This window comes from Puccinia triticina, chromosome 3A (assembly GCF_026914185.1).
Source record: "Puccinia triticina chromosome 3A, complete sequence".
NCBI lineage: Eukaryota > Fungi > Basidiomycota > Pucciniomycetes > Pucciniales > Pucciniaceae > Puccinia > Puccinia triticina.
Genome location: NC_070560.1, coordinates 8,176,727 through 8,199,609, shown reverse-complemented (window position 1 = coordinate 8,199,609; position 22,883 = coordinate 8,176,727). Strand labels below are relative to the sequence as shown.

Below are 22,883 nucleotides of genomic sequence, written 5' to 3'. Positions count from 1 at the left end.
GAAGTCAAAAAATGGCAAAGTGCTTTTTTGACTCATGCGGGAATTATCAATTCCAAAAAAAAACCAACATGTATGGTACATACCCTTAATATTTCCCCTCCCATTTACCACTTCTGTCTCACCCAAATTTTTGACATTGTGCACCAGTCCCTCCATGCGCAGCGGGAGAGACGGCTTCCCCGCCAACCACAGTGAGCCTCCGAGTCCCACCAGGGGGGACTTATTTTAAGTTTGTTTTACATGCAGAACACAGTTTGTGACCCCCCGGGGCTTCCGTATGGAGAAATTGTGCATGGCTGGTGCCAAGAGTGCTCTGAATGTTGATTTAGGTGAAAAGAAGCAGATATTGGAATCTGGATTCTTGCAAATTCAGACCAGCAGGGCGAGAGCAGCAGAGCCTCTCGGCATTCCCTCCTCAACAGAGTACACCAAATATACAGCTATATCAGAAAAGCTTGCTGCTTCCCCCATTCTTTTTCATCTTTTTTGACTTCCCCCCTCCCCAAAAATCTTTCTCACCCACCAAAGATCAGTGGGGAAAGGCTGGTCCCCCCACCTGCTATATCCGATTGGCCCAGCCAGGGCCCAGTGATAAGCATCAACCCATCCCTTTTTGATTGTCATCTTTCATGGAATACTGGCCAAAACATGGCTGAAAGTTTGTCTATTTCCTCTTCTTACCACCTTTTCTTTGCCACTTTGATGCACGCTGTAAGACTCAAAAGTGTTCCTGAGAACCTTTTGCTGAATGGAGAAGGGGATGATGGAGGTGCAAACTCTGCCCTTCTATACTATCAGATAACAAGACCCACCAAGGTAAGCTTGGCAAGTTTTAATGAAGTGATAGGGTTGGTTGGTTCAAGATGAGCTTGTTGATGACACTGAATAAATTGTTGTTATTGTTAATGTAAGGGTTGTTATGTAGGTTGTTTAAGTATATATATAAGGCTGAACTGTAAATGTTGGGGTGACTGTGATTGGTGAGTAATGAACTGAGGAGCTGACAACTGGGGAGGAGGGAGCTCCTTATATAGACAAAAGTGGAGCCCCAGAGGGCTTGTGGGTTAGGGTTTTGACTAATCTAGACAACAGTGTGAGGGATTTTAGCTGGTGGGAGTAGATACAAATGATGTCATAATGTGTCAGGGGTACATAAATGATGTCATAAGAATGCATTAGGGCCACATGAAGGCTGCGTAAAGTGACAGTAGACTGCATGAGTTGACAGGTGGATGCAGGGGGTGCATAAATGAAGTCTGAGGCTGCAGAGTCAGTGTGTGATGACATCATAATATGGAAATAGAAGAGTACTTGATAATATGTAATGACTGCAGTCTGATGGGGAGATGTATGTTTGTATCCTGTGATTTGTATAAGCATAATGCTGTGATCCTTGAATTGAGGCTGGTGACAGGCTGGTGACTGGGTATGTTGAACGTGTGATGGGTGTCCAGTGTCCAAAGAAGTGTAGGTTCCAATCCAGCGGGGTTCAGGTGATGCTTTCAGTGGTGACTAGGGGTAAAATTGGCCGTAGAATCCATTTCTGAGGTCTGTTTGATGGTATCTTGAGGCGTATTGTGAGTAAATATATGTATGCGAAAAAACTTTTGATTTTTCACTTTTCCGTCTACCACATCCTCCCCCAACTTATTGTCTGTCCCCAGACAATTCCACCGGAAAAGTGCCGTATCTTGAATTTTGGAAGCTTGAGGCTTGAGTTTTTTACTGGGTGACATGAAGAATCCTTGGGAATTTGGCCGTTGGATGTCTTCTGGGTACTGTGTCAGAGAGGCTGGGTGGGGTGAATTTTGGTCAAAAATTCAACTTTTGTCGTTTTTCTGACTTTTCTTGAAGGGAAATTTTTAAGGTGTCTGGGAGTCGAAGTGCTGCGCGCAGTCCGCAGTCCACAGTTGCGAAGTTGCCCAATGGTGCTGCTTGTGCTATGGTGGCGGCCGCAGCTGCTGCTCCAGCGCCTCAGGGTGCGCGCTGTCGAGGCCGCGGGCCTCGAGTGTCGAGTAGTGATCGGGGACTCGTACCCGTTCTTGATGGTTGACTGATCGGGCTTTGGGCCCGGGTACTTAGTGTTGGTCGTACCCGTCCAATAGCTATCCCGACCCCGCATTCGGGTCTCAAGTGTGTATGTGTGTCGGTCGTACCCCCTTCGGGGGTATGGCTTATTCAGGAGTTCAAGGCGTATGGGTTTGGGGTTCAAGACCCATACACAACTTCGCCGACCTTCCGATTCCCTCGGATACATCACCGCCGCCGTCGAGGTCTCGCACCATCCAAGCCTGCAGCTAGACTGAACCCTGCTAGTGAGCAGGGTTCATTTTCGAAGTAAGTGCGTTCGTGTTCTTCCTCGACAGCTGAGTGGCCGTTACGTTGGCTGATGCAGCCGTCAGATTTATTACCAGCCCCACTCGCACCACCGAATCTGACAGGTCTTCGGGGTTTCTGATTGGGCTGCCTTCGCCGGCAAGGTTGGTTTCCAGCCGGCGATCTCATAGCGGCCGGCCCTAAGACGGTAAGACTAATTGCCGCATTCTTTCCGCTTCCTACAACAGCCGGCTTCTCAAGACCTGGCCGTGGGTTCGAGTACGTATCGTTCCGGAGGGAGAGATGGCCCCGCACGCCGTCCGGCTCGACTCTATCTGGGGTTCCTATTCGGTCGAGTCGAACGATCCAACCTCTAGTTACCAATGGTCTGTGGCCTCCGTTCAGAGCCCGCGCATGGGGCAAAAGGACTACGGGTCCTTAAGTCCCTATGAGTCCTCACAGAATCCGAGGTGAGTATAAAAAAGGTTCCCCTCGCCTCCTCCCACCTCATCATCCACCTCACTCCTCCCCAGTACTACTTTTCTAGGCTTATTACTTTCGTCTGCTACCATGTCCAACAGACCTTACTATCGTACCTACTTTTCCCCGTCCCCTTACCCGTTACGAGCCCGCGGGGCCTCTGCTAGCGCTTCAACTCGAGTGCGTCCATTTTGTTCCTCATACCAGTAGCTTGCCGTCCTGTCGCACTGCTGACCCGTGTTGGTTGTTCTGCTACTAGCCAGGTTCCTCTGTACACAACCCTATCCTTATCATGGACGGGCCTATGTACAGAGGCGGGGTGATTCGTCCTTCATGGTTCCAATGGTCCCGCCAGCGTTTGGAAGCGTTCAACCGCCCCAATCGACCTCGAACCCGAGTCAATCGCTCAGCTGATGGCCCGGCTTCTCCGGATCATTGGCCTTTTGTCGTTGCCGGATCGGCGATGGCCCAAGTGGCTTCGGTGAGTTGTATATCCGGACCGCTGTAAGCTATCCGATCCAATACTGACTCCATTCTTCGGTTACTTCAGATTATCGCATCCAGTGATCGTCCGGATTCCCCGTCCGAACTCCGGACCCCGTCGCCCTCCCCGTCGCGGGTTCCCCCCGGGTTGGTGGGCCTCCACCCCCGCTTTCAGGGTGCGGATGCAGCCAGTCCCGGCCAGGCGTCTCCAGTATACCAACCTCGCCTCCCGGGTGAGAGATCACATCCCAACTCGCCCGTTTATCGACCCGCTTCCGACGAAGCCGACAATCCAGTGAGTCAATCTTTCTCTTCCCCTTTTTTTTTTTCCATGCGAGTTCCTGACCACCGATCTTCGCCACACAGTTCTTAGTATCCAACCGAGTTGTCATAGGCGACGAGTGGCTGGTACCGGCTGCTCCTCGTCCCAGCAACCTCACTTCGCCGGCTATCAGCTGTCGAAACTCGATCGCAGATTCGTCCGAGTACGGGTCTCATTCCTCGGCCGAGTATGGGGATCGTTCCCAGGGTTCGGGTGCGTCAGGCTCATCTCAATCCGGGGAAGCTACTGCCGAGACCGATCGCGCCGATGATGGGATGGACCTCCTTATTGAGTGGTCGGGTGGTGTACGTCCTTCTCCTTACTCTATCACCTGCCGACTGGCTTAACCCGCCCGCGCCTACTGGTAACAAGCCCAACGGTCATCAACCCATCGAGGTTGATGCCGTTGATCCTGAAGGTGGTGCCAATGCCAACGGCGTTGATGATGCCGATGGTGATGCCGATGGTGAGGCCGATGCCGATGGTGTCACCGAGACTGATCTGGCGGACGACGTCAGCATGAGTAGCATTTCTCGTGCTTCCACCCCCTCCATCATTGGTCAACCCCCGATCGAGGATTACCCCTTCTTAAGCGACCTCCAAGTCCAAGCTCTCCTGGAGCCCCATCGTCCCTTAGCTATCGAGCATTGTGCTCGTTTCGCAATCGACTCCGAGGCCTATACTAGGCTCTATCACACTTTTGCTCGAGCCTTCGTACCCTACTGCCAGCAGATTCCCAACGAGGTCGTCAACGGTCGAATCCAGCAAGTTCACATCTTCCAGGTCGTATCCGAAGAGTTTCGATCTACCATGCGTCAAGCTGGCTACGATGACTAGTTCCTTCGTGAGTTTCCTCCTCTTTTTACACCTGCTTACACCCACAATACTGATCCTCTGGCTTGTTTCTTTCCTAGTTTTCTGTTGTTACTAATCTTTTGTCCAGAGTACCCGGGGTAAAACGTATCCTTCTCAAAAAAAATCGATAGATAATCCTAAAAAACTCAAAAAAAAAAAAAAAAAATTGTAAAACCCCCAGAACCCTAAGGATAAAGATGATTAGTTATTTTTATTTTATTGTTGTCTTTTGTTCTTTTCATTTTTGAAATTAATCCATCCCAGACCCCCCTCCCCCAACTTAAACAGGTTGTCCCCAACCTTCCCTGTAAGCATACCACTGAGAGAGAAAGAGAGAGAAAAAAGATAAGAGAAATGGAGAAGAAGGAACAGTATAGAAGCTGTGTGAGGTTTTTTTTTTTTTTTTTTTTTTTTTTGTTGTTGTTTTATGTTGAGTTTTTGCTTTGGTTTGAAAAGATGGTCCTGATATCCACTGAACTGACAATTGAAATTATTTAAAGAGTGACTTTGTCAGGAGCAGGTCTTTTTTCCTCCCCCAACTTAAACAACAACCCTGGTAGGTGTGATCCAGCTCAGTCAGAGCCATCTGATGATCCACCATCCGAACTGTTGCCAGATACTTCCTCCATTTCGTCGTCTGCAGGCTCCGGCTGAGATGGATCCTCATCCTCCTGAATGTCTGCTAGTTCACGTCCTCGAGGGTAAAACCGTTTGATATGTGAAGCTGCATAAGCCCTCTTGAGTTCAGTCCCATCCAATTCTTCCAAGATATAGGAACCCTTGGGTAGTTGTTGCTTGATCCGAAAAGGTCCGTTCCATCGATTTGCAAACAACTTTCCCCACTGATCCTCCAGGCTTTTGTTGTAGACCAAAACTAGTTCTCCTGGATCTAACGGCTTCCGAAGTCTTGCTGCCATTCGTCGATCCCAGTATCGAACAGATGAATTTCTGACCTTCATCAACTTTTCGTGAGCTATCCCTAGAATTTCTTCTCGACGTTCCAGTTGCATAGTCCTTGCCTCCAAGAGTTGTTCCGTGGTGCTGACTTCAGTCCAATCAATCCCCAGATAAGTGTCCATTTCCAAGTCAACCGGGAGAACCGCTTTCTGGCCGAACACCAGCTCGTAAGGTGAATATCCCGTTGTGCGTTTTGTCGAAATTCTGTCAGCAAAGAGTACTAAAGGCAGATATTCCCTCCATTTCCCACCAGATTCGCCACACATCTTGATTAGGGTGTCTTTAATGGGTCGGTGTCCTCTTTCAATCATACCATTGGCTTCAGGATAATAAGGTGTAGGAGGCCTAAATACTGCTCCAATCTTTTCGACTGCTTTGATGAATTCATTCTTGAATTCCGGTCCATTGTCTGCCGTCACCGCTTTGATTACGCCATATCGATAGACCCATTCTTCAAGGAGAAATTTTCCAATAGTTGCGGCTGTCAGTTTCACCAGAGGAGCTGCTTCAACCCATCCAGACAAATCATCCCGTGCTACTAGCAAGTACTTGTACCGTCCAGCTTTGATATAACAGACGTCCAAAGCTACTCGTCCGAATAAGCTACTCTCTCCTGTGGGGTGCCGTATTTCTCGTGGAACTAATGGGTCCCTCTTTTGACAAGGTTCGCAGCTATGTACCCATAATTTGACTTTTTTCTTCAAACTTGGCCACCAAAATCGGCAGACTAATCGCTGGTATGTTTCCTCAAGTCCCCGGTGTCCTAGATCTTCGTGAACCATTCGTAATAACTTGCTCTGGTAGGATATCTTGGAGATCACTAGTTGTGGCATGGGTGAATGTCTTCTCATGAGTCGTCCATTCTGGATAAAATAGTTAACCGATTTTCGTTTAAGTTTCTGAAAGTCCTCCAGATCCATAGAACAAGGTCTCTGCAGTGTTTGTAGATAATATTTGAGGTCTGTCCAGAAACCAGAAGTCTCCCACTCCAATAGTTCCGTTGAGGCTGAAATTATGTTATACCATGAGCAGGCTTTGATTAGGGGTTCTTCCTCGTCAAAGTCTTCCGTATCATTGTAGAATTCTTCCTCTTCGTCGCTTATTGGACGTCTGGACAAGGCGTCTGGCATCGTGAACGTTTTCCCTGGCTTATGCACCATTTCGAACGAAAAAAGTTGGATGAATGCTACCCATCTTGTCATGGGGGCATTTGGAAGTGAAGGTGAGTTGATCATTTGAATTAGGGACTGCGCGTCCACTTGGAGTTCGAAATGTTGACCCCATAAGAGCGTTTGTAGTTTTTTCAGGATTCGTGCCACCCCACAGAGTTCCAGTTTAGGCTGTGAATATTTCGATTCGACTGGCGAAAACACAATTGATTCGTACAATACTGGTCGATTTAATCCGGTTTCAAGCTCCTGTTGTGAGAGTACTGCACCGGCCGCAATGAAACTGGAATCCACTGCTAAAACAATAAGCCCTGCGTCTTTCGAATAATCAAGGTTCTTCAGGGTGATATCTTCTCCAATTATCTCTTTTAGCTGATTGAAGGCATCGTCACAGCTTTTGTCCCAGAGCCATTCTACGTCCTTTCGTGTCAGCCTTCGGAGTGGAGCAGCTATTTCAGACAGATTCCTGACGAAAATCCTGACATAAGTTACGATTCCCATGAAGCCTCGGAGTTCCGTGACGTTATTGGGAGTTGGCCATGTCGTTATCTTATTCTTCTTCTGATCTGAAACCCTTCGTCCTTCTTTGCAGACCACATGACCCACAATATCCAAAGCAGGTACGCAGCATGCAAATTTCTTTCCTGAGATAGTGAGTCCCGCCTCTTCAATTCGGAATAAGATTCTTTCCAGCGTTTGAGCGTATTCCCAGATAAAACGTCGAATTCCGGGATTCTCTTCTAAAACTTCATCATTGTATGTGGAACTTGGCCCTTTAATACCGCCATCGTCAATAAATACGCCTACGTGGTCGGGTATCTCATCCTGGAGAATCCACATCATTTGTGCTTGATAGACTGCTACTGAATTGGTTGCGCCCTGCGGAAGTCTGGTGAGTTGAAATCTTCCTAACGGAGTATCAAAGGTGGTGAGAGGTCTTGATTCCGGGGCCAATTCCCTTTCGTCATATCCACCCATAATATCACCTAATCCATAACAGGCTCGTCCGGCAAAGGATTCCACAAACTCTTCTGTTGCTGGTGGTAGCCCTGCGTCTTTGATGGTGACTTTATTCATTTCTTGTAAGTCGTGAACTATCCTTAACTTCCCGTCATGTTTGAGTACGCAAAAAACCGGACTAGAGTAACTTGACGTTGATTGCTCGTAGAGTTTATTCCGTACCCGTTCCCGTACTTGCTCCACGTATTCGTCTTTGATTGCTGCTGGGATTGGAATCGGTTTCTTCTGCCATGGTACATGATCAATTACCGGTATGACATATGGTAAACCATATGAATGTTTCAAGAGTCCTCTTTCCTCCGGCGTGAAGGCCACAGCTTTTTCTCGAATCACGATTAAATGCTTGAACAATTTTAATTCCTCCTCCCACAGCCATCCGTCGGGTCCAAAGTTTACTACTTTCAAGGGTTCTTCCGTAATCCTAGCGGTAGGCTTAAAGTCTGGTGGATGAGGCGTAAGAGGTGTTTGGTAGGGATCTCGTGATAGCGGTGGTCTTTGAAGAGGTGGATTCAGTGCTTGTGGAATTGGTTGATTGATTGGTCTGATTTTCTTTGCTACAGGTTTATACTTTGTCATGCACCACAAGCTTCCGTCCCTCCAACTCTGGCACAATCCATCTTGAAACCTTGATCCCAAACCTTTAGTAAGTAAGGATCCAAGAAGCTGTTGTGAGTTGCTGTCCGGTTTCGGTATTCTAGTGGTGTTGACTGAAGGAGTTAATCCAAAAATGCCGGGTTTTTCCGAAGGCACTGTTTCTGGAACTGGTAGTGAGTCTTTTCTAATGTTACAGATTTTCAATAGCGTAAAGAAAATGATAAGAATATTCTCTATGAGTGATAGGATTTTAGAAAAAAATGTTTTTGTCTGTTTTGATGTTTGTTGAAAGTTTTTTAGGAGAAATGATTTAGGCCAGTCGAGAGAACCCGGCGTCCGAGATATAACCTGCTTGACTAGCTGAAGCAAATTACTCCCTAGCTGGATGCCGGTAGTTATAAAAAATGCTGATTCGGCTTCTTCTTAAACATTCGATGTTCTTCGTTATTGCTAGGTTCTGATGCTGGGACTGATTTCATACTATTGGTACTGAGATCCTTTCGATTATCCCATCCTCGTCCTTGTCCGGTTCGAGCCAATGGTACCGAAATTCGCCGACCCTTGTTTCCTTGAAACGTGAGAGTCTCCCCTGTTTCGTGGTATTCTAAAGTGCAATCGTAATCAAATAGAAAAGGTCGCCCTAAAATACAATCTTGAGCCTTTGGTGATATAAAGAGGTGAGCGGGTCCGGAAAATCGGCCGATCTGTATTGGGCAGTTCTCGACTACGCCGGTAATGTCGCATCTGGCTCCACCAACACCTTGCATGGGTATGTTCACTATCACAGATTCTAGCTCCAAGTCCTCCGCTACTGATCGGGGTATGACGTTGACCATAGAACCGGAATCCACCATAAAGTCGACTTTTTCTCCCCCAACTTGCGCGGTTACGTATCCCAGGGCACAACTGTAGTAGCATGGATCTGAAGGTCCTTCTTCCTCTGGTAAGGTGGTCATTGGTGCAGCTACTTTGGCCGCTTCAGTTGCGATGTAGGTGGTGGAGGTATTCTTGCCTGACAGACGTCCCTGTAATTTTGCTATGATCTGTTCTGTGTATGAAGGCGATATCGTAGTGAGTTGTGCAAACGTTGTGGGAATCTTGACATTGTCCAAGTCCTGTAGTAGGGCTTCCTCTGGTGAGTCTCTTTTCAGGATTGTCGGTACTCGTTCCCGGCTCCAGACTTTCTCAGGCGCCTTTTTCGGAGTTTCTTTTGGTGATCTGTCCACTTCTTCTTCACGATCAATATCCATGGCATCTTTTTCTGGTTCCTGGATCCTAACTTCGTGTCGGCCTTTTTGAGCTTCTGACCTAGTGACAGGATGAGATCTCATGAAGTTTTCCGCGCCTAAGGTAGGAGGGCTCCAATGGATGGTTTGTACTGAGGCTTTCATGAAGGCCGTGTTCCCATTTTCAGTTTGCTGTGAGTCCGCCAATTTCTTGATGGCTTCTTGCATTCGAGGTTCGGCTGATGCTCCTGCAACCACTGATCGTATTGGTCTCGAAGGTACCCACGGTATTTGCTGGCCGTCAGGTAAATACCATTCTTTACCAATTCGCTTCACCAAGCCTTGTTTCATGTCTTTTGCTGCTTCTGGGCATTGATAGGTAGGGTGTCCTTCTCTCTTGCAATAAAAGCAGTTCTGGGCTTCATATAGCGGGGTTGACGGCCGAGCATTTCCGCGGTTGAATTCTTGTTTTTCTGATGGTCCTTGCCGATTATAGCCGGTGGGTGCTCCATTCTTGATCTGTTGTTTAAGCGTGGCAAGCTCCTGCTGTACTTCTTGTAGTTTCTGTTCTACCTCCTTATTGCTTGGGCTTTCCTTTAGCATCTGCTCTCGTCGCTTTCCGTTGCCTTTCTTAAGATCCAAATCCTTCTGCATGATGCGCGTGGATTCGGAGAAACTGGAGAAATTTGTGTAACCTTCGTCAACTTGTACCTCTGTTTCCGCGGCCTTTGTTAAGTCTTCCCATTTTGGTGCCTTGTTACTTCCATCCTTGGCCTTTGGAAGCTGATTTTCATTGATGAGTGTGCGTTTAATGCTTCGTTGGCTTTCTGTCGAGAAGGCACTTAAGAATAGTAAACCGGCGTCATCGTCTTTGTTGATATGTTCGTTCTTTACTAGATACTTGAGGATCGGGGTGAATTTTGCAAGGTACGCTTTATAATCCCGATAGCTTGAAATTCCTTCTTTAGCTTGCTGCTTAGCTACTTTGATAAGGTCGTCCACAGTATACATGATCGTATTATCGAGGTCACCCCAGGCTTTGACCATTGCCGCTCGAAGCTTCTTCCAATCATAATCATCGTACCCATCCATTTCCTCAAGCTGGCACTTTAACTCTTCTGTTCGTATGAATCGTGGTATCTGGATTGCTTTCTCGCAATCCGACGCTCCGTGACCATATGCCGCTCGCTCGAATCGTTGCAGGAACTTCATAAACTGGCTACCCTTGTAGAAAAGCCCAGGTTCTTTGATGATGACTGGCTTTGATTGGGGTATTGGTTGGGGGTAATAATACATAGGTTGCGGATTTTGCATCGGTATTTGTTGTTGTTGAAATTGAGGCTGAAACATATATTCTTGCTGATTTTCTGTATTGTGGATTCCGTACCCAGAAGGTCGTTGTCGTGGAGTTGTTTGTCTTGGGGGTATATTTTCGGGTTGTGGAGTTTCATCAGTGTCTGATAAGTCCTCTTCAGTCTGCTCTCTGAATTGATTCTCTGGTCCCTTTCCCTTGTCTTTCCTAGGTGGTGGAGGTGGATTTGTAGATTCCGAATTCCAATTCAGTCCCGAAGTTCCTGTCAATGTTCTGTTTCTAAACGGGGTGGAGGGAGCAAATCCGCTCTCCATATCTGGTAGACTGAACGGTAAACTCATGCCGGTTCGTGTTGATTCCTGGTTTTGTAATATGAATATCCGCTGCTACCTGTTACTGTGCTCTGAAAAAGAAACAATAATATCTGGTCTCTGGTCTCTTTACCAGGGCATATTGGGGGTTTTCTTTTAATAATTGATATAAATAACTTTACCGTTCTGAGATTGTTCTTCAAACAGTCTCTGCCTATCCAAATTCTTCAGGTCTTACACTTGCCCTTCTTAAGGTTTTATAAACAGCTGTTTTCTTCAAACGATTCCGGAGTTCTCTTCTAACAGGATCCTAGTTATCCAAATTCTTCAGGTCTTACTCTTGCCCTTCTTGAGGTTTTATAACTGGCTGCTTCCTTCGAGATACTCTTTTCAGTTCGGATGGTTAAGTTTTCTTTTCAGAGGTTTGTAATCGGTCCTTTGGATGTTCCTAAAAGTCGACTAGTCGTTCAACAGAATAACTGAATATGCCGTTGAGTTTGATAGATTTGTTGATGAATTTGATTCCTTTTTCCGCTCGAAGTTGAGATCCGTAGACGATGTATTTCTGGTTATATGGTTGAAATTGATTATCCGTTGTCGATCAAACAAGATTATCCTATCACGTTGGGGACTCCCTTGTAAGACTCAAAAGTGTTCCTGAGAACCTTTTGCTGAATGGAGAAGGGGATGATGGAGGTGCAAACTCTGCCCTTCTATACTATCAGATAACAAGACCCACCAAGGTAAGCTTGGCAAGTTTTAATGAAGTGATAGGGTTGGTTGGTTCAAGATGAGCTTGTTGATGACACTGAATAAATTGTTGTTATTGTTAATGTAAGGGTTGTTATGTAGGTTGTTTAAGTATATATATAAGGCTGAACTGTAAATGTTGGGGTGACTGTGATTGGTGAGTAATGAACTGAGGAGCTGACAACTGGGGAGGAGGGAGCTCCTTATATAGACAAAAGTGGAGCCCCAGAGGGCTTGTGGGTTAGGGTTTTGACTAATCTAGACAACAGTGTGAGGGATTTTAGCTGGTGGGAGTAGATACAAATGATGTCATAATGTGTCAGGGGTACATAAATGATGTCATAAGAATGCATTAGGGCCACATGAAGGCTGCGTAAAGTGACAGTAGACTGCATGAGTTGACAGGTGGATGCAGGGGGTGCATAAATGAAGTCTGAGGCTGCAGAGTCAGTGTGTGATGACATCATAATATGGAAATAGAAGAGTACTTGATAATATGTAATGACTGCAGTCTGATGGGGAGATGTATGTTTGTATCCTGTGATTTGTATAAGCATAATGCTGTGATCCTTGAATTGAGGCTGGTGACAGGCTGGTGACTGGGTATGTTGAACGTGTGATGGGTGTCCAGTGTCCAAAGAAGTGTAGGTTCCAATCCAGCGGGGTTCAGGTGATGCTTTCAGTGGTGACTAGGGGTAAAATTGGCCGTAGAATCCATTTCTGAGGTCTGTTTGATGGTATCTTGAGGCGTATTGTGAGTAAATATATGTATGCGAAAAAACTTTTGATTTTTCACTTTTCCGTCTACCACAACGCTCACTGCTGATATTATGATCTTTGGTTGGTTGCTAGACTACTTCACCCAGCCAGGTGATACACATGACTGGATCAAGGAAGCATTTGACAATATGCAAACCCGCTCAGAATTTGTCAAAGACAGCTCTCAAAATGGGTTGGAATACAACAAAGAAACCCCTGTTCGACAGCACTCATTTCTCACCTCAGCTGCTTGTGTCACCCCACTTGCCACCCCGGTTCCATCCAAAACAGATACTCTTCCTTCTCTGCCTGGCAGCCCCTCTGATCAAAGATTACCAGAAGATTGTATTAAGCATCTTCCTTCATGCCAAGAGCTATGAGCGCCACAATTCAGTCACTCGTTGTGGTTGCTTTGACTTTCTAGATTTATCTTCCCCCTATCTTCAAGGAAATGTACGGGATTCTATCTGCTTACTTTATATTTGCTCAATTTTCACAACAGACAGACAAGATGGGTTGCCTCTTTGCTTGTATTTCTACAACTTGTTTTGCATCTGGAATTGTGAAAGTTTGATTTTTTTTTACACTTTGAATGTCTTTTCAACAGTCATCTCTGTCCAAACATATAAGCAAGTGATCAGGGATGGCAAAGGTTATTTGGCAGCGGAAAAGAAAGCTGCTTTGCAATTTGTCCAACCTATGAATTAAATGGGTGGCCTGAGAGATGGGAGCTGGGCAACTGCCAATGGGACAATGCAGAATGAGGACTTGGGCAATTTTTTACACAAGCCAGTACAAGTAATTGTTTCAATATTTCAAATAATAATAATAAGGAATTTGAAAAAAAAGAGTAGATACATAGGAATAGGCTGATGTGGATCCGCGTTTTTGGCGGCGGCGGCAGGGTCGTGGGTGTCCTGATCACAAGCAATTCAAAGAAGAGTCAGGCACTTTGTGCAATGAGAAGAGCCAACAAAGTGCTTACTTTGGAGTCCAAGCAAGCCTTCAACATGCTCCGTGCAGCTTTCTCCCAGGAAGCAATGGAGCTGCAAAAGAACAGTCACAATAGGAAACTTCAGCCAAAATATTCTTGCAATGGGCACAATCATTGATCACTTACACTTCTTTTGGTTGAACTTGGCTTTGCGGACTGACCAAGGTCACCTTGCAATTGCCGGCAGATGCGGTGGAGATGCTTTTTTCAGCCAATTGTTGAGCAGCACTGGTGTTTTTTGGGTCAGCTGGCAATTAGAGAATGAAGCAGGCTCTATTTGGCAGCCGGGAACACACCTGAGACACTCCAAGGTCAAGAAAGTATGGGAGTCACCGGTGTTGCTCTTGCACGTAACTTTGTTGTGACTGTCTCTGCGGAAGAGTTGCTCAGCATTGAGGGACATGGCCCGCCGGCTGATGCTGGTTTTGGTGTCGGTGGCCTATGGGGTTTCTTGAGCGTTACAACAATCAAAAAGGGATGGGTTGATGCTCATCACTGGCTGGGCCAATGATGGACCGGCTGTTCCCTGCTGATCTTTGGTGGGTGAGAAAGATTTTTGGGGAGGGGGGGAGGCAAAAAAGATGAAAAAAATGGGGGAAGCAGCAAGCTTTTTGCCGGTGGGCAAAACTGGCAACAATAAGTCCCAGCAAATGCATAATGAAGATGCTGATCCTTATGTATCAGCGACTACAGTGACCCCGCCATGTAAGCATAATTTGCTGTAAGCATAGGATTTCCATCCACCATTTTTGGTTATCACAAATTTGATGCTTTTTATGCATAATGCATAATGCATAAAAAATTGGGGGGAGAAAACAGAAATATGCTTATATAGGACAGGGAAAAGAGGCCAAGGGGCCATAGATACTACTGATCTCCATCTTGGAAACCACAAGAATCTCCAAACTACAGCTCAGCAACCTCAAAAATGTTGGCCAGTGAGCAGGTAAAAGCTCCTTTCCCCAGAATCCTTGCAATATCCCAATCATCTGCTTCCCAAATATCTCAAGTCACACAATGTAAGCATAAACTGCCCTGGGAATTTAAAATGCTTATAAAGGCCAGTCCTATATAACTTTAAGCAATAATTGATTTATGCTTACTTCACTAAGAATCATACCTTGATTTAAGCATAGGATTTGTGTCCACCATCCTTATGCTTACATGGCGGGGTCACTGTAATGGGGACAATATTTGACAAATAATGAAATGCACATTAATCTGCCACGTTGCCGTACCCTTTGGCCAGAACGGCGAGAATTCAGGGAGGTTCTATGGTCTCAACAAAAAAGACATCAATCACCGGCAAGCGCGAACTTTACACAAGCCGTGCTCGAGGGGTGCGAGAACCCTCCCTGGCGGGAGAGGATTCCTCCTCCTTGTTGCTGCCTGCTGGCCGAGAAAGGATCCCGTAAACCGCTGCAGCACCTGCTTGGTGGGAAGGTTCAGGATGGTTCCTCTGTGGCAAGCACCGAGTAGCCACTCATTGGGTAAGATCTCTCCCCAGCGAGCAGGTACAAGTATGCTCGCTTCCAAAAGCGGTTTGGCTACGTAATATATCCTCGACTTGCCATATGTGGATTTCATGATACTGTTTTTGGAGCTAAAAGTTCAAGTTGGGAGCTGGGGCCCCCCGGAGCGCTCGGAAGGTTGACTTGCCGAAATCGGCAAGTAGGGTTTGGGCAAGTTACACTCGAGTTTTTCCTTCCCCGGCAAGGGTTCAGCTGGACGATTTCCATCTCCCATCAACCACCAACTATCAAAACCATTGACGATGCCCTCAACATCGACCATCAGAACTATCCTACCAACCACGCGAGCCATCAAGCAAACCCAACAGGCTAAGCTCAGATCATTTGCAACAGTCACGAACTCGGTCCCAACTAACCCTTCCGGTCGCTCTCATGGAGGCTTGAAAGACCAAGACAGGATCTTCCAGAATGCATACATGAAACACGACCATCTCCTTAAGGGTGCTCAAGTTTAGTTTCTGTCATTATCTATTACCCCACTGACATATAACCAAACATCAGTATACTGAACCTTGCTGGACGATCAAAACCAATACAGGCCCGAGGAGACTGGCATAAGACCAAAGACATCATCCTCAAGGGCCACGAATACATCATCAAAGAGATCAAAGAGTCTGGCCTACGGGGACGAGGAGGTGCGGGATTCCCATCGGGCCTGAAATGGTCATTCATGAACAAGCCTGGTTTCGAGAAAGACCCTCGTCCGAGATATCTCGTCGTCAATGCTGACGAGGGCGAACCCGGAACCTGTAAAGATCGCGAAATCATGCGCGGCGATCCTCATAAATTGGTCGAAGGCTGTCTCGTTGCCGGTCGGGCCATGAATGCATCTGCTGGTAGGTCACCCAGCTCAATCACTCCTGGACCAAGTTAGTTAAACTGAATAATCGCTTTGCACCCTTTGTGTTTTCTTGTGCTTGTAGCTTACATTTACATTCGAGGTGAATTTATCATGGAAGCCCACCATCTACAAGCGGCGATAGATGAAGCGTACAAAGCGGGCCTCATCGGCAAGAATGCCTGTAACTCAGGCTACGATTTCGATGTGTATCTGCACCGAGGAGCGGGAGCTTACATTTGTGGAGAAGAGACGGCATTGATCGAGTCGCTGGAGGGCAAGCAAGGCAAGCCGCGATTGAAACCGCCGTTCCCGGCTGACGTGGGCCTGTTTGGATGTCCAACGACGGTGGCCAACGTCGAAACCGTTGCGGTCGCTCCGACGATTATCCGCAGAGGCGCTTCGTGGTTCAACTCCTTCGGGCGAGAACGCAATAGTGGCACCAAGCTCTTCTGTATCTCCGGTCATGTCAACAACCCGTGCGTCGTCGAAGAGGAAATGTCAATCCCCTTGAGAGACTTGATTGACAAGCACTGCGGCGGCGTAATCGGTGGATGGGACAATCTGCTGGGAATCGTTCCTGGTGGCTCATCTGTACCAGTATTGACTAAACCTGAATGTGAAGAAGCTTTGTGCGTGTCTGACATGGTTGATCGTTGATACCTCCAATTGACTCAGCTAATTGGTTTGAACTTTCTGTAGGATGGACTTCGATTCGTTGAAAGATCTCCATTCGGGATTGGGAACAGGCGCGGTGATTGTGATGAACAAATCGACCGACATCGTAGCAGCCATTGCCCGATTTGCAAAATTCTACAAGCATGAGAGTTGTGGACAATGCACTCCGTGCAGAGAAGGCACTACATGGATGGAGAAAATGATGGACCGATTTGTTGTCGGCCGGGCCCATGAGCGGGAGATTGACATGTTGTGGGAACTGACTCGGCAGATCGAGAACCACACCATCTGTGCCCTGGTAAGCTCTCGTCCTTCATTTCTTTTCTCTGTCGGTTCAATGTATCTTAACTTGACATCTCTTCTCATTTCAATCCGATAGGGTGATGCAGCAGCTTGGCCAATCCAAGGATTGTTACGGAAGTTCAAACCGGAAATTGAGGCGAGAATCCAGGACTTCCGAGCCAAGAATGGGCCAGTGCTTCTGGGTGGAAGATTACAATCCGAGTGCGTCCGCAGGCCATCAACCTCTTCCATCTGCAGAAGCTATAATACTTAATACTCTTCCTGACTTTTTTTCTTTTATTTGTTGGTATAAAAAATAAATAGGGTGCCGTTGAATGAAATTATTCCTGATTCGTTCTCAGCTGGCTTCGACCGTGAGAACAAGTCTCTAACGTCCTCCTAGAAAACTGCTCACTTCCATAGCCTTCCCAATGTCCTTGATCCACACGAAGACAGACCACCCGATGCTTACAGTCTCATTACCAGCTATAGCATCACCCCGCACTCACACATTTGAAAACCCGCCAAGAAAGTTTTTTTTCGTCTATTTGTTTGTATTTTTCTCTCTCTTCTCACCCAGTACATCCTATCGCCTATCCTCCCTTCCAACTTAGTTGTTTTTTTATAAATGCAAGCAAAACTAAACAATTAAACAAAAATGAAATTCAAAAGTGAAACAACCGGATGATCAGATTGGAAGAAACTTGCAAGGAAATATTGGATGTAACCATCATGATGAAACAGACACCTCTCTGGTCTTCCTTGGTGTTTTGTGTGGCGGTCTGGGTTCACTTCAGGGTGACTCTACGCAAAGAATGAACCTTGCTGTTGACATTATGCTCCATGCAGCATTTGACAGCGCTGAGTACAGGGTGGCTGACTGGTGAGCCACCGACATGACGATAAGACTCTGAGGGCCTGTACCATGGGCCTCAATTTTGAAAAATTTCAACTTTTTTTGCCCTGTACACAAAAACTGAAAACTAGCAGAGGGTTCAAATGTTGAAATTCTTCACATTTGGGCTCAAGCCTACATTTTGGCCAGGCTCAGTTTTTGTCCCAAGAAATTTTGAGGCAAATAAATTTGGAAAATTTCAATTTCCATGCCCTATGGTACAGGCCCTCAATGCAATCAGGAAATCATTGAAGTCATTAATTAGGGTCGCCCGGAGGGACGGAAGCTCAGATGAATACCACGCATTAGTGGAAACATTTGGTGATTTGTTTGGCGCCGAAATCTCGGTATGGTCCTCTCATGCCGGGTAGGGACGTGAAGCCTTAGCCCACATTCAAGTCCCTACATCCGAGCTGAAATTGAGGTTCAAATGATTCATCGATACTGTCTAGTGGCTCAAAATTAATATACAAGAGCATCATGGTTCAATGCCTATCTCCTCAATGCAAGCCATTATAATGACGAAAGTCGTGCGGAAAATCCGTGCTCAAAATCAGAGTCAGAGCTCCCCCCCCCCCCCCCCAGAAAAAAGGAGCTTAGCATTTTCTCGGCTCTTTGTCTAATGCAAAGAAAGAGAGGCTGGTGGCGTCTCCATGAAAAAAAAAAAAAAAAGAAACTCACATCTTTCGGTGTTTTTAGAGTACCGAGATAATGCAACCAACAATGTTTACCTTCGACAGTCCGTTCGTTCGAGATCGAAAAAACAAGGCGAACCCCGAAAATCTGGCGGCCAAGTCATACAAGCAAGACTGGTCGGTCCCCTCCTCCGAAAGAGAAGATTCGTATGGTGTTGGACAAACGAGCATAAATAGGACAAGTCTTTTCGCCGGAAGGATACAAACCATCAGCATCCTATAACCTCAGCCACTGTTCATCACTATCCAAATAAGCGAGAATCCAAGCCTTCCCTAACTCACTAAAGCTCAAAAATCCAAAACCGTGCTGATATGTCCTCGATGATCTTTAGCTTCTTCGTCGTCCTTTTGTCAATCACCAGCTGTCTTGGAACCCCCCTATCTACTTGGAAATCTCATCTTGAACGCCGTTTCAGCGGTCATGCTACTTATTTTGCTCCTGGCACCGGGGCTTGTGGCGACACCAATTCCCAGAGTGATTTCATTGTTGCTATGAATCAAGCTCAAGTGAGCAGTTGGTTTCTTTACCCTTTTTTTAAAAAAATGTGCTTTCAATATATGAAACAGCTTGCAGCATCGAGAGATTACTGACCTACATACTCTCGGACTTTTAACAGTACGAGGGCGGTTCGCCGTGTCATAAGACCGTTTCGATCAAGAATGAGGCGACTGGAAAAACTGTGCAAGCAAAAGTAACAGATGAAGTTCGTGATTTCCAATCTTGATGAGCTTGATATCGACCAACATCTTGGACTAGAAACAACTGACCGAATCATCATCTGTTTCAGTGTCCTGGTTGTGGCTTCGGCTCTCTGGATCTTTCACCTTCAGCGTTCCAGGCCATAGGTAACATGGAACAGGGTGTCTTGCCGGTAAGATAATCCAGATCATTTAAACTTGCCTATCCGAAAAGGTCTGTTGTGAGTATCTGATCTAATCGGATGTTGTTTGTGAATTTCGGCTTGTTCTATGTAGATTTCGTGGCAGTTTCAATGAATCGACCTTCCGCTCAATCAAAACATCCAGCTTTCCTACCAATTCCCAATCATCAACGTCGCGATTCTTTTTCTCAATTTTCTCAAGTTCTCTTTGGTTTGTAACCGATATCAATACAACTGTGTTTGTTTGAAAAATTCGACTCGTACCACTTCACAAAACTTCGCATTTCTTTCTATTCAATCTGCATGTAAACATTTTTTTGTATCATCACCTAAATACGTAGTATTGCCCCGATCGACTTGAAAGGTTCCGAGTATTTGAGGAATCTCTATGAGAACAACGCGCGACAAGCAGAATCTGGGGTCTATGTGTGAAGCCTGGCCTACTAAACAGTTCACTATAAGTGGCTATGAAACTATCTAAGGGGATAGTTCGCCGGATGCTTGCTTAGTAAACTTAGGATACTTAAGATTTGGAGTCTTTAGTCACAAGGATGATATAAGTGTAGATTTATTTTGAGTTTATGATTTTGAGAGTTTGAATTCTCAGATAACAAAATATAAAGTGAGGAAAAACTATAACAAAGAATATCCCGATGGGAAAAGAAAGAAAGAAAGAAAGAGGGAGAAAGAAAAACCAAAGAGAGCAACAATGTTGTAACCCAGCGGGGGTTACGCGTGGAGGGTCTCATCTAGACCCCTTTTCTCACACTATTTTCATGTATATAAACCTAGCTATGTTCATACACATGAAAATCATCATTCCTATCACAAACCACATCCTGAGGTTCCTTTAAACAAAACCACCGGAGTAACAAGAGAACCAATGACATCATCAAAAAGGCTATCACGTCATAAGCAATGAAAATGCTTAATTGACTCAACGTTCATCAGGGAAATCCCAATGCTGATCAATCTGCATCACAATCTAACAAACTTTGAATATTAATCAGCATGATTCTTACATAATAAGCCATGCTAACCAATCCGGGTCATTACACTATGACCTTTAAATTGTCACCGGTGGCTTGTAAAACCCCAATCTCAGTCAATTTTCACCAGTCAGTAAGGTTTACCCTGTCCCTTTCAGCGTGGTACAGGACCCCTGTTCCTGTTCCGTATGAATTATTGAATCTCATTCTGGTGGTGACATGAGAATATCCCTAACTTAACACAAGTCCCCCACTTCAGAGGGCCCTGGTAGAGCCTGGGCTGGCGCAAAGGGCGAACTCCAAAGGAGGGACTTGGGACTAATGTCCACATTTTGGCCTGAGAGATTCCAACCTTCCAATGAGTTTGGCTGGTGATTTTGTACCTTTCCCATTTTGACCCTGTTCCCAAAGGGCCCCATGTATGCCCTTTGGACCATGAGACTCACCTCACTCTTCCCTATCTCTTGCCACTACACACATGCCGGGAAGTCCATGCATCCTCATCCCACAACCTGTCAAACTTATAGATTTTGAGGTATCTTCAGGGTATTCTGAGCTGTATCATGTGAATGTATTGTACTAGCTGAGAAAAACAGTACAGCATTCAATTCATTCCCCAGGAACCAAGCTCTGTTTTAGATGCCTTGGCAATTTGATGTGAATGCTCTCCCATTGATATCATTTTTTATTGCAGCCTATTTTGACCTGAGAAGAGATAATCTAAAAAAAGAGAGATGAATGCAACAGTAGATGGAAGTGTATTGTTGAGCAGAATGTATTTATGTCACTTATCAATGATATTCAAAAGAGTGTCAATCAGTCCAAATTTTTATCAAGCCATACAAACATTGAAAATTGAAAAAAGAATTAAAATCAATTTCAACAGCTAAATATGTAGATTCACAGATTATTCACCTAAAAAGTTGATAGCTAAACCAGCAATTCAAATATTATTGGCCAAAAGAGTATATAGTTATGTGTGAATGCATGTATCTAATAGTAAAAGTCTACGCAGATTGGATTACTGATAATACATCTTAGTTTGGCTAGAATATTTGCTCAAAAAATTGGTCTCAAATTTTGGAAAAATTGATGCTGAGGTTTTTCGAAAGCTGCTGAGGTCGGAATGGAGAATTGTGGTTTCTCTTCAATAGAGTAGTCGGATCCTTGGACCCACTTCAGTCTTTTCCTACGATGGTTGAGATCCGGTCCAGGGAGAAGACGAATTCAGCTTCGATGGTCGTTTTCTCGCCGTTTGATCATGTGGTTCCCAGGGAAGCCAATTCGATGCCTTGCGGATGAGAATTGTATATTCCGTTTCCAGTATGGCTTAAAGGCCCCGGCGACTCCGGCTGAGGTTGGAAGTCGAGGTCGGAAAGTTCAAATTCTGGCTTAATTGGCGACAGTTGAGGAGGGAACGGAAGCTGCCACCAGGTTTCATTGGTTTCCACTTGCATCATTTCCCAGTAGTACTTATCCTCCGATTCATTCCCCAGACCGGGTCTTGGCTGAGTGGATATTAAGTTCAGAAGTTTTTTTCTTAGAATTCTAGCCGGTGGTGTTTTCTCGGTGGTCTCAACTATAGAAGCAGGTGTAATTCGGAAATCGGGTGATCTGTCGATGGGTTGGGGTTGACTAGGGTTATTCGGCGTGGGAAGGTTGAAACCCGTTGGTGAATCGGCCGAAGGCGGAAATATGTCATATTTGCTGGGAGACATTTCTAAAAGTGATCTCATCGAGCCTCCCTGTTCGTTGAAAGGGGAGTAGAGGCTATGACTGTTCTTATCCGTCGGCTCATTGCTTTCCAGCGAGGCTCGGGGTAGCTCGATAATTGTCGGCGGCTCCAGAGATGGGTTTTGATTGATTCTGGAATCTAAAGATTGTCCTACGAAGTGTTTCCTCCGCTGTCGATCTCTCTCGAAGAAATGGGATCTTCGACCTTCTATTGCCACTTGGGTGTTGATCCTCTCTTCGGGATCCGACCTGCGCCTACCCATGGTTGGTAACGGAGGTTCGAAATTGGATCGGGCCGGACTGGCGTTATGGACTGAAGGATGTACCGATCTGACGGGGGTATTGATAGTCTCCAGGCGCGGCAGTCTTCCTACGATCTTGAATCCGATTTGAGTCCTATTAGTGTTTGTTTCAGCTTGAGAGTTTGAACGTTCACTTTCTCCCGTCACCTGGCTCAACCGCCTTGCTTCGGGATCCGAGATGTTATTTGATGGTTTGTTTGGCTTTCTACGTCGCAGATAGACGAAGAATGCAACGAAGGTGAAGATGATGATTGCGGAAAGGATTCCAATGGTTATCATGGTCGTCGACCAGGATCTTGGTTGTGGGTGTGGAGCAGGCATTTCTACCAGCAGAAAAGGACCGCGTTTTCTTCTTTACTTGCGAGTTATTCTGTCGGATCAGGTTGAGATACTATGAGATTTTCCGCATCAGGGGGGTCTGGTCAGGGTTAATTATGTAGCTTTATTGAGTGTGCGATCGAGTGTTCGCTTTCTTTGCTTTTTTTGAGAATCACTTGGTTGATTGTTTT

The 22,883-nt window shown here is 45.8% G+C and overlaps 3 protein-coding genes across 3 annotated transcripts; 2 read left to right on the top strand and 1 right to left on the bottom strand.

Moving 5' to 3' along the window:
- Nucleotides 1-15,322: 15,322 nt before the first annotated feature.
- Nucleotides 15,323-17,281, top strand: PtA15_3A879 (uncharacterized protein; the record flags this gene model as incomplete). The annotated part of the gene is made up of 6 exons (XM_053167890.1): nt 15,323-15,529; nt 15,619-15,916; nt 16,004-16,550; nt 16,621-16,894; nt 16,976-17,100; nt 17,203-17,281. The coding sequence occupies 6 exons, from the start codon at nt 15,323-15,325 to the stop codon at nt 17,279-17,281; spliced, it is 1,530 nt and encodes a 509-aa protein (XP_053019063.1).
- Nucleotides 17,282-18,780: 1,499 nt separating this feature from the next.
- On the top strand, nt 18,781-19,464 carry PtA15_3A878 (uncharacterized protein; the record flags this gene model as incomplete). Its single annotated transcript, XM_053167889.1, has 4 exons — nt 18,781-18,975; nt 19,086-19,172; nt 19,257-19,340; nt 19,444-19,464. The coding sequence occupies 4 exons, from the start codon at nt 18,781-18,783 to the stop codon at nt 19,462-19,464; spliced, it is 387 nt and encodes a 128-aa protein (XP_053019062.1).
- A 2,133-nt stretch (nt 19,465-21,597) lies between these two features.
- Nucleotides 21,598-22,695, bottom strand: PtA15_3A877 (uncharacterized protein; the record flags this gene model as incomplete). Its single annotated transcript, XM_053167888.1, has 1 exon — nt 21,598-22,695. One exon carries the CDS (start codon nt 22,693-22,695, stop codon nt 21,598-21,600), a length of 1,098 nt encoding a protein of 365 aa, XP_053019061.1.
- Nucleotides 22,696-22,883: the final 188 nt, after the last annotated feature.